Source organism: Astatotilapia calliptera, chromosome 3, assembly GCF_900246225.1.
Source record: "Astatotilapia calliptera chromosome 3, fAstCal1.2, whole genome shotgun sequence".
Classification (NCBI taxonomy): Eukaryota; Metazoa; Chordata; class Actinopteri; order Cichliformes; family Cichlidae; genus Astatotilapia; species Astatotilapia calliptera.
In genome coordinates, this window is record NC_039304.1 from 1,735,884 (window position 1) to 1,746,690 (window position 10,807).

The 10,807-nt window shown below is 41.2% G+C and overlaps 2 protein-coding genes across 2 annotated transcripts; one reads left to right on the top strand and one right to left on the bottom strand.

Moving 5' to 3' along the window:
• Positions 1-4,498: 4,498 nt before the first annotated feature.
• Positions 4,499-6,066, top strand: LOC113011370 (uncharacterized). The gene is made up of 3 exons (XM_026150896.1): positions 4,499-4,537; positions 4,626-4,702; positions 4,955-6,066. The coding sequence occupies exons 1-3, from the start codon at positions 4,499-4,501 to the stop codon at positions 5,592-5,594; spliced, it is 756 nt and encodes a 251-aa protein (XP_026006681.1). The 3' UTR covers positions 5,595-6,066.
• LOC113011376 (uncharacterized) lies at positions 5,762-8,635 on the bottom strand. Its single transcript, XM_026150906.1, has 4 exons — positions 8,020-8,635; positions 7,568-7,703; positions 7,036-7,285; positions 5,762-5,811 (listed from the first exon to the last, which is right to left on the bottom strand). Exons 1-4 carry the CDS (start codon positions 8,613-8,615, stop codon positions 5,762-5,764), a joined length of 1,032 nt encoding a protein of 343 aa, XP_026006691.1. The 5' UTR covers positions 8,616-8,635.
• Positions 8,636-10,807: the final 2,172 nt, after the last annotated feature.

Here is a 10,807-nt window from a genome sequence, read left to right on the forward strand (position 1 = left end):
TTCTGTAAAAACCATCCTGGTGATTAAGGTGGTCACTTCTGTTTGGATACACACTATCTGCTCCAGGTCAGAGTGAGTCCACTCCACTGTGGTGTCCTCAGGCAGGTCAGGTGTTGTTTTGCAGGGCAGTATGATGGAGTCTGAGCCTTCCTCCACCTTCACCTCCACCTGCAGATCTGAGAGGAAAATAAGCAGCAACAGTCACACAGATGGTAACTGAAGCACAACTGAGTATTTTATAGTCCTGACCTCTGACTCTGTCCTGTAACACTCATCATAGATAATAATGTCCTCTGACTCTTTGATTTTCAATAGTAACTAAGGTGGATCTAATGAGATGTTGCTGTGGTTACAAACGACCAAGTCTCCCTGTGAAGCACACACACGTTTCTGCATGTTATGTAGAAAAGGTCTGGAGCTGAAGAAGGAAAACTTTCTCCAGGACTTTAGAAAGAAAAGACAATAAAAATTGGTCTGTAGTTGGATAAAACTGTTGGCTCCAAGTTCTACTTTTTAAGACTAGGTTCCACCACAGCATGTTTAATGTCACCAGGGACACACCCAGCCTGAAGACTGTCACTGATAATAGAAAGCAAACACATACCAACAGTGTCAAAAACATCTTTCAGTAAACGAGATGGAACAACCTTCCGATTACAAGCGAACTCCCAACTCTTGAGCCACGATCGCCCCAATGAAGAATGAATGAAGAATGAAGAATTTAAAATGTTTTCACATGCTGCTCTCGATGCTACAGTACATGGGGAGTGGCGGTAGGCAGATTAAGAACTGAGTTAATAATGCTAAATAAAATATGAGGTTTGTAACAGGTTTGTAAGACACAAAGAGTAAACTTTAAGAGTAAGTACTTAATATTATGTCACTTATTTATGTGCAAATGTTTAATAATGAAGAACATTAAAACATTACTGTTGGCCACATGTCGGCAAAGTTATGTGACATTAGTGATGTTTGTACTTTCAGTGTTTACTTGATTTTAAAGCCTTTAAATATACGCCGTTCAATAGTCGACCTTAATCTTACAGAGAATGTGATGATTTGATGGATAATTAAAGTCAGTCATATATCCACAAACACAACAAGCTGAAAGTCAGTGATGCTGCTCGGTTTGCAGTCCTGAATATCACGGCACAAGCAGGATTCACTGCACTGTTAATGTTAGCTATGTTATATTGCTGCCTCTGTTCGGTGGTGTCGAGCCAAACGGACTTTAACGTGTGTTTGAACGAGCTGACGGTTCACTCGTTAAGCTGAAAGAAAGATGCTTTAATCACAGGAGTCACACATGTGTCCACTGTACCATCTGGAACTCTTCTTGTTTACACTCGTAATAACACAAACACTAAATCCTCCTGTTTGTAGCAGTGTGTACACCTGAGACTGTCACCTGTCTGTCTGTCCTGCACTCTCTCTCTGTTTCTTTCTCTCTGATTGTGGAATAAAAGTATGAACGTGTGTTTATAAGTTACACTTGTGTTTGAATCCTGCAGCTTATCACACATTTGATTTCCATGTGTGACGACTGCAAGTGTCCAGAGTGAGGACAGACTGAGGGACCCACTGCTGCACATCATCTGTGAGGCTTTGCACCCCTGATGATCCACCAGGACAAACTCAGCAGTGTGTGAGGAAGAGGAGGAGGAAGAGCCAGCAGCAGCTGACAGATGGAGAGAATAGACAGACTGTTCCCTGTTTGTGAAGCACTGCTAGAATAGGACTGCTAGTTGCAGTTCTATGAAGCTTTGAGTATTTTGGATCAGTAGCTGCTATGTTTGTTGCATCATATTGCTGTAACTGTTTATATGCTTTATATATTCTGAGCTAAGTTGATCTATAGTGTTACATCATATTCTATAAGGATGTTATGTGTTTGTAGACTTTCTGCCCAGTTTGACCCATTTAGCAGAAGTCAGCCTGTTTAAGGCTCTGATATCTATTCTGTGTGACTTAAAGCAGTTATGACATGGTCTGATTTTCTCACCCAATAAAGGAATATTTCATATATCAGTCTACTCTTCATTCTATCAGACACAGTTATCACAGCTCGTACATTTTGTTTTTACACATATATGTAAGCATTGAGCCAAATTTAGTACCAACATATTGAGATTTTAGCTTGTAAACACACTTCTTGTAGTTGGTCTGACCTTAACTGTAGCAAGCTCTCACTTAGCTGGTCTTGCAGTTGCTCCAACTCCATACTGTGTGTGACGATTCTGTAATCTCACACTGCTTCTCAGTAGCACCGCTGATCCCACCGCTGCCACCAAATTTTGTTGCACACTTGGATTAAAATGAATTGAAACCAGTGTGGCTTTGTGAGTTCGCCTTTACTGCATCTGCAAATATATACATGGACATAGCACAAGTTACACACTTTTGCAGTCTCACACAACTCTTATAGGCGCACTGCCTTATGGGTAGTCTTTAAACTCAAATCACTAATATTTCTTACAGTGTAACAATGAAATAAACATAAACAAAAGATAGTGTGATCCACCAGTCTATATCTGCTGTGATTACAGCCCGGTACAGGTATAAATCCACAAAAGTGCCACGAGGTTTCCACACAATCTAATGAATTAGATCTAGCTGCTAATCGTTAGCATTAGTGATGTGACGTTCTGTATCGAGGCTTCGAAGCGTGTGTAGAGTAATGGAGGGGGCGTTTCCGCGAAGCGCATATCGAGGCTTGCTTCATTTATGGGAGGAGCTGAAAATGATGACGTCCGAAGCCTCGCTGCCCGGCTGTACCACGTGTCTGGTTCAGGAAGCGGTTCGAACTTTGCCGCAAGCTATGACAGCGATATAAACCCCTCAGACCCCATTCAAAATGTGGATGTTTGATGGAGAGTTGCGGTTAGTGAGAGTTACAGACAGTTTGGAGAGAGTTAGAGACAGTTTGGAAAAAAAAAGAAATCGCCTACGACCTGCCACAGTGGAGAAACTGTTGTTTTTGAATAAAAACCAATGATGTGTCCCCTAAACACTAATCACTGTCCTTGCCTCAATGTTACAAAAGCACAACCACTGTCCACACCTCACCTCACAGTATATGATCATTTCCATTTTAGGCATTTCCAAATGATCATTTTCCATACTGCCAGCATAAATATACACAGTATACTGCATCACTACAATATACATGTTTTACACACTCCTTTTGTTGTTGACATTTACAGGCTGTATGCAAAAGGCCACACTCTTCAAATTCATGCCAACTAATATTTTTACGTCCAGTAGGTGTCCTACTAGAGCAAATGAAGCTTCAAGAAGCTTCGCGTTGGGGTGAACCAATGGACTACTTGCACTAACACTTCCGCGTTCTATGTAGTCCTGCTCCAGTGCTTCCGGTGCGGTTAAACCATGGCGACGTTCTACACTCGATGCCTACAAGAGCTCCCAAAATTGAACATCACCGATGTTCATCGGATTTGCAGAGTGACGACTACCCCCGCCAGCAAATTAGATAAAGGATTTAAGTTATATGCTGCATCTTATATACACAACTACGAAGGTAAGAAAACGTAAATTAACCGACAAAGAAACGCTAGCTAACGTCAAATGCAAACACTACGTTACTCCGCTATGTCCTTCATTTGATGTCAGTTCTCTACATTACATGTTTTCTTAAACGGTGTTTTATGTCGTCCTAAACTATAGTTGAGGTTTTCTTAACTAATGTCACTTTTGTTGTTAGACACTGTTATATTAGCGTTAGGTAGTTGGCTAACTATGGAGGTAGTTAACTACCTAATGCTACTCTTGCTAAGTGTAAAATATATATGTTTAAGACATGCTGAAATGAGTAATACAGAAATAATGCTAATGGTACTTGTATCTTTATTCAGTGTCCAATAAAGACAGGTTGTCAGGGGAGGTCGGTGTGAGAGCCCTGTGCTACAGGTCAATGAGGAAGAGTGAGGCACCACACAGACTAAGTGTAGGCAGGAAGCTGTGTAAAGTTGTTAATCCCCGTTCAGTGGGGTTCAGTTCATTTAAGCATTAGTTAAGTTCATTCCTAAAGGCCCATCAACTTGAATGTTTTCCTTGTCTCCCTGCTTTATCACTCCTAATTTGACTAGTCAGATAGTTAAATCAATGTGTGTTTGGGTGATCAGAAACATTTGACAACAAGTTAATACTGCAAATATACACAATCTAAGTTATTACAGTTATCAAGCATGGTTAAGTTGTTTTAATAGGGAGAGAAGGAAACACTAAGCATTCAGGAGGGTGCGTAACCATAACACTGAACTATGTTCCTGTTCGGCTCTTCCATGAAGATGTTACATTTTTAATTTTCGTTCTTTCTTCTTAGATTAAGCTTCTGGATTCATCGCCGGTGATACTGACACATAGCCAGTGCTCCTGTGTGGCAGGCGCTGTTATGTGCAATCACACAGTGGCACTGCTCTTCCAAACAGCACACTACTCACAACTCAGAGTGCCCGTTGTCCCCCCTGTGCATAGCTGCATGGAATCTGAACAGCAATGGCACAAGCCACGGACAGTGGTAATTTAAATGAGGTTAAAGTTTTTGAATTAGTCCATGTTTACATATGAACAGCAACACCATCCATAGTAAATGTGTCTTCTGTTAGGGTGTGAGGCCAGGACCCATCAACTCCATGATCTTCACTAAGCCAGTACCAAATAGGATGGCCCAGACTGGAGTACGGTAATTACATTTGTAAAATTTGGTTTCATGTGTTACAAATGTATGTTGCTATTTTTTTCATACATGTGTCAGAATAGGTATTAATTTACATACAACATTACACTTTCTGAAGACGGCTAACTCAGTCATGTACATATACATCCCAGTCTCTAACTTATGCACCACTGTTTTACACCTTTTAGTTTTTAGTTTAGTTGTTGTTCAGTATAACAACCTTCTCCCTTACATTATTGTCATTGATGTTTTCTTTAGGAGTGGCTTCTACAGAGGCATGGTGGGTCCGTTACCAGATCCCTGCTTGTTCAGAATAACGGAGGCATATGCAAAATTTAATATTGAGGACAGGCCACTTGTGACCACAATGAACATGAGACCTGACAAGCCCCTTGTGGAAAGTGCCTTTGGGCTGGTGCAGGAGGGCAGTGTTCTGTCATATCAGCAGCCGGTTTTGACAACCCGGTACATCACACTACACCGCGATGCACCACCAACACCGCACTTGCCTCTGGAGGGGTATGACATCTTGCCATCAGATTGTGTGTTTGTGTGCTCAGAAGAAGAGCTTCTGCATCTGAAAAGCTTGTCTGTAACTCTGGAAATGGCTCACAAAATAGAGGAAGCTACACGTGAGCAAAGCTCTTCGTCTGAGTGGCATCAGCTCCGCAGGCCCAGAGTGACTGCCTCTAGGTTTCGGGAGGTGTGTCACGTCAGAGGCCAGAGCTCGGCCGAGTCACTAGCAGAGCGTATATTGAAGGGAACAAGGCAGACAGCAGACATGAGGAGAGGAACTGAGATGGAGCCTGCAATAGCAGCAGAGTATAGTAGGCTAATGAATGTTAACTACTCACCCTGTGGTCTGGTCATTCACCCCATTGCTTGCTGCATCTCCTGATGGTGTTGTTTTTGACCCCAATGAATACCCCCAGTTTGGCTTCGTCGAATTCAAATGTCCCAATGTACAAAACTTTATTGACTGCAAATATGTGCAGATGGAATGTGGTACCCCTAAACTAAAAAAGAGCCACGCATATTACTGGCAAGTGCAAGGACAACTGCTCATCAGTGGGATGCAGTGGTGTGACTTTGTTGTGTGGGCACAAGAGGACTACCTAGTGCAAAGAATATACATGGATACAGATGTGCACAATGCAATCAGAGAAAAGGCAGACTATTTCTTTTTTTACATATATATGCCAAGATACCTGTGTTTGAAAAAATGAACAGTGAAAACAGCAAAAAGAAAAACAGATCCTTCAGGCTGGCTGGAACAAAATAACTGATGTTTTATTTTCAATATATTTCATGAATTCTTTTGTTGTTACATGTTACTTTTATGTGACATCAATAAACTGTTATTTAAGCAATGGCATCAATTTAATTTTTAAAAACACACATTAAAACGTTGAATTTGTGCAGAACTTATTTACATGGTAAGTATTTAAAACTCCATGCCTAGCATACTGATATACATTTAGACAATAACTGAACTGTAGAAAATGACAAATGGTATTTTTGATGTTACAAAAGCTCAATGTCACTTATGGTTTTAAAACGATTTAGTGATTTACTTTATAATTTTGATAAATAGTTTTGTTGAATCTGAATAGTAATATAGTAGTATAATTAAACAGTATTATTAACATTAAACATTTGCAATGAATTTGAATTGTCAATAACTGAAACTCAACTATCAGCACTCAAGTACCAGTTCTGTAATCAAGTATTGTCAGCTGAGAAGGAAGAAATGCAACTGTAGTGGCCTCAGCTGCAGGTCATTTTCCATAAGTTACTTGTACTGGCACTGGTGTCTTGGGAAAAATCCATCTTGTCTCACTTAACCCATTTTTTAACTAATGCTGTGTTCTGGTAATTTGACAGCATACATGCCACTGCAAACAGTTGGTTGATATTATAAACATGTGACATGGTAATGATGCTATCAAAAAGTTTGTTCTGTTTGATCCTCCTAATGACTCGCTCCACATGCACCCTGAGTCTGGCTATGGCCTGCGTCTCCTTAACCTGGTATGCTGGCATCTGCTTCTGCTTAGATAGAAAAGGTGGGCAGTACACTTTGCATTTACAACAATCGGTGATTAGGAAGCCCTTATCTACCATCACTGCCATGTCTTCAGTCAACTTCTCAGCAATGCCTGATTGTTTGAATAGTTCCTTGTCACTAACCGAACCAGCATACAGATTAGAGATGAATGTCACTGGACCATGTGGAGCTATGCCAACCAGGGCTTTCATCGTACAGTGGGATTTGTACGAAGAGTACATTTCACTTTGGAGAAGTGGTGAGGATGGTGTCTGACACCTCAGCTCTGTACAGTCAAGGATCATCTGGGTGTCTGAGAAATCTTTGAATTCCTCAGGGAGGTAAGCTTGCACTTCTTCACGTGTAAGCCAGATGCACTGAGACCCCAGGGCAGTGGCAAGAAAATTTGTCCATGTTGCAATAATGCGGCTCACTGTGGACTGGTGTATGTTAAATCGGTGTGCCAGGTCCCTCTCCTTCAAACCAACTGACAGGAAAACCAGGAAAAGAAAAAACTCATCAATTGGCTGTAGCAGCTGCCTCTGGAAGGTGAAAACAAAAGGGAAAATGTTACTCCTTAAGCTATGAACTAGTAAAATTATTCTTTTCTTGGCTAAATGTTTTGTAATGGTTAGGCATACCATACTGTACCATGGGGTAAACAATGAGGTGCTGTAGTGCACAGGTGTATGTATGTAAAGGATACTGAGTCTAGCATACATACACCTGTGTATGTATGCTACTGTACATAAAGTAATGTTATTGTACATAAATACAATAACATTACACCTCTAGTTCTAACTACCAACAAACCCATAACCTACTGTTGATGTGCGTGCAGGTGTCAACACTTCTTCGTTCCGATTGGCAGCTGACTTGGCTCTTGAAACCCGGATCATTTTATAGATGCAAGGCTCAATCAAAACCCAGAATGCCATCAAATGATCATAGCTTGGAAATCTATTCACGAGAGAGACATACATCGTGTCAATCATTAATTAACATTACACACTGACATAAAAATAATGTGAACTGTGACAAATATGCTAATGGAATGCTGTATAAAATAGTCTGATTAAGAGTATTTGGTGTTGTATTTTACCTGTAGCATTAGGATATTGTTTAAATACTAAAGCATCTACATAAAACATACAATCAGCAGAGAAAAAGTAAATTTCTATTTTGTTTTCATTAAGACTGGAAAACCTTTCGAAATTTAACTGATGGTGACCTTGGTATATTTTAAACAGTTAGCTTGAATAGAACTTAGATGTACCTGGTATAGAATCGGATGTCAGTGTCGGAGCCAGCAAAACGCTGTAACCCAAATTCTCGCTGGACACGTAACTCCTGTATTTCCTTCCTCAGAGTCTCCACGTCTTCGGACAGGTCTTCTGCAGCTGATGCAGATATGTCCAATGCAGATGGCTCAGGGACTGAGCAGTAGTCATGATCTCTTGTAAGACTTTGCTCTTCTTGATCGTCAGGAGGAACTAGTTCAGGGCGTCGCTCCGTTCTCTCCCAAACACTACGCCGCGGTGGTTCAACTTTATAGCCATTCCACTCAAAAAGTGTTGGTACAGCACCTTTAATAAGCCTCCTTCGACCATCGAGGGTTGTTGGCTCTATGAGTTGATCACTGGCAAAGTGTCTGCAGCAGACCCTGGTGTGAGAGGTAATCGTGAAATGATCCCGGCGTATATTTACCAGCCATTGTCTTCTCAAGTCGGAATGGGTCGGAAAGGCATGAAAACTTAGTATGCCGTTAAATTTGGCTGAAGCTGAACAAAGTGGGACACAGCAATGCTCGGAGTATTTCTTCTCCTGTTTTTGAAAATGTTCTGTTTTAAATACTTTCCTTTTTATACTCATTCTGAAGCGACATTAGCATAGCTACCGACAGATAAGCAAACGTACCGGAAACGCACAAGCGGTACTATTTGGAAACGGAAATACGTCACATGCCCTAGTGCAAGTAGTCTATTGGATGAAAAGCTTCAGTGCTTCATGAGGCTTCATCTGCCCATCACTAGTTAGCATCACGGCTAATTCACATCGCTACCAATAACTTATATACTAATGACACATAGTGGGGATTAACGGCCAACTTTCCCACATTCTCTGCAACCCCGTGGACTCATCTGTAGATACATTTTAAGTTATTTACCATCTTGTATCTGCTTACCTGCAAATATATACATGGACATAGCACAGCGTTACACACTTTTGCAGTCTCACACAACTCTTATAGGCGCACTGCCTTATGGGTAGTAGCTGGGCTTATTTACTCCCGCTAGAGCTGCTCATTTTAGGGGATACTCCCTCTTGTGGTATAACGGAGGAATAACTACGCTTCCTGCACTATGTCATTTTTGGAGACTGGGGCACACATTATTTTACCACAATCAAAGAAAATACAGATTTGAACAATCAGACCATTTAACTAACTACAATATTGTAACTAAAGATTATGGAGGGGGGGGGGGGGGGGGTGTCCTGTTTTGTCCACAATGTCTTTCTTGTCCTTACATTTGTCTCTTATATATAACACATCTATATATACACTGTCAAAGATACTTGAGTGTCTTTGAGTGAAGATTTAAGGTGATAGGAAATATAAATAGCTGCAACTTGAATCTTTACTGAAGCTCAGTATTTGACAAAGAGTTCACTCACATGAATTTCCCTCACACGCGCTGTACCAGTGTACCTGCACATGTGATGTGACAATAGAAGTGATTTGATTTGAGAGTTCAAACTCACTGCTGTAATAACTAATAATGATTAATATAATAACTATAATATTGGCCAGCTCATATTTACACTGATTAGTCTCATGAACAACATTAACTATTTGTTATTTACTAGCTAATCTTAAATGACTGTTCAGCACAGAAATGAAGCCCAACAATCATGTTTTACAGTCCTGTGGTCTCAGCCTCAGATACAAAATATGTTCTCCTTCATTTCTGTCAACCACACGTTTCCAGCTATCATGGTTGCTAGGCAACCTGGCCAGCGCGACGGCTAGACCCCCATTTCACAAGCCTCACACTTCCGGCCTTAGCGGTCTTTAAGTACGCGGCCCTTGAGGACCGTTGAGGCTCCGTACTTTAAGGCTGCAGACCCTGAATTGGGATACAGCCAATATAGCGCTCCCCAGTGGCTGCAGCCAGGTGCTCTTGATTAAATCAGGTACCGAAGCAGTTAAGTTCTAAATGAATCTTTGGACGTCACTGATCACGTGACTTTGGTCAAACGAATCAAGCTTCGACACCGCTCCGTCGCGGTGTCGAAGCTTTAAGCGAGCTAACACCAGCTTTTAGTGTCCAGGTGTGGAGTGTACCTTCTTTTTCATGTCTTTATGAGAATTAACTGTGAGTTTGCTTTGTTTCCTGCTTTAACAGTTTGTCTTTATGAACTTTACTGTTTGTTCAGCTCATGTTTGATTTTTTCATACAATAAAGTACCGTAAGTATTTTATGCAAATTTCTGCTTTTACAGAGTAATTCCAGCACAAATTTAAGTAGGTATGATGGTTTGCCATTTAACTTTGCCCATCAGAGTATGCTTGTAGCTCATATTCATAAAGCCAGGGAGGTTTGTCACTTAATTTTACAAAAATGATGTATGCTAAGTGAAGTATGCTTGTAGGTCACAATCACAAAGGTAGGGTGGTTTGGCGCTGAGTATTTTTCTAGCTAATATTCATGAAGGTACGACGCGTCGTCACGTAATATCGTGTTGTGCGCATGCGCAGAAGCAACGGATAGGATTGTTTGGCAGGTAGGATGGATTCCCAGAACACCTACTTACAAAACCGTCGTCTTGCTATTATAGCCAGCCCGTTGTAACTCGGCCGAGTGTGTCCGCCATTTCCTGTTTCTGTATGTGTGGTCCAGTGAGTCCAGGAATCGGGCTTAAAACGGAATGCGTCCTAAACTCGGCCGCTGTTCCACAGTAACTGCTGTCAGATTAACTGATACAGTACTTGGTTAGCTTAGCTAGCAGAGCAGCTAGCAGTTACAGTATGAGCTCTCTGTGAGCAGTCAGCTTGGGCATTG

Excerpts from the sequence above, each read along its gene's own strand:
- LOC113011370 (XM_026150896.1), top strand. The coding sequence starts at position 4,499 with ATGGAATCTGAACAGCAATGGCACAAGCCACGGACAGTG. Across the intron at positions 4,538-4,625 it reads GGCACAAGCCACGGACAGTG|GGTGTGAGGCCAGGACCCAT; the intron begins GTAATTTAAATG and ends GTCTTCTGTTAG. Across the intron at positions 4,703-4,954 it reads ATGGCCCAGACTGGAGTACG|GAGTGGCTTCTACAGAGGCA; the intron begins GTAATTACATTT and ends TGTTTTCTTTAG.
- LOC113011376 (XM_026150906.1), bottom strand. The coding sequence starts at position 8,615 with ATGAGTATAAAAAGGAAAGTATTTAAAACAGAACATTTTCAAAAACAG. Across the intron at positions 7,286-7,567 it reads CACCTGCACGCACATCAACA|AGGCAGCTGCTACAGCCAAT; the intron begins GTAGGTTATGGG and ends TTCACCTTCCAG. Across the intron at positions 5,812-7,035 it reads CACCCAGATGATCCTTGACT|GTAGTCCTCTTGTGCCCACA; the intron begins GTACAGAGCTGA and ends TCTTTGCACTAG.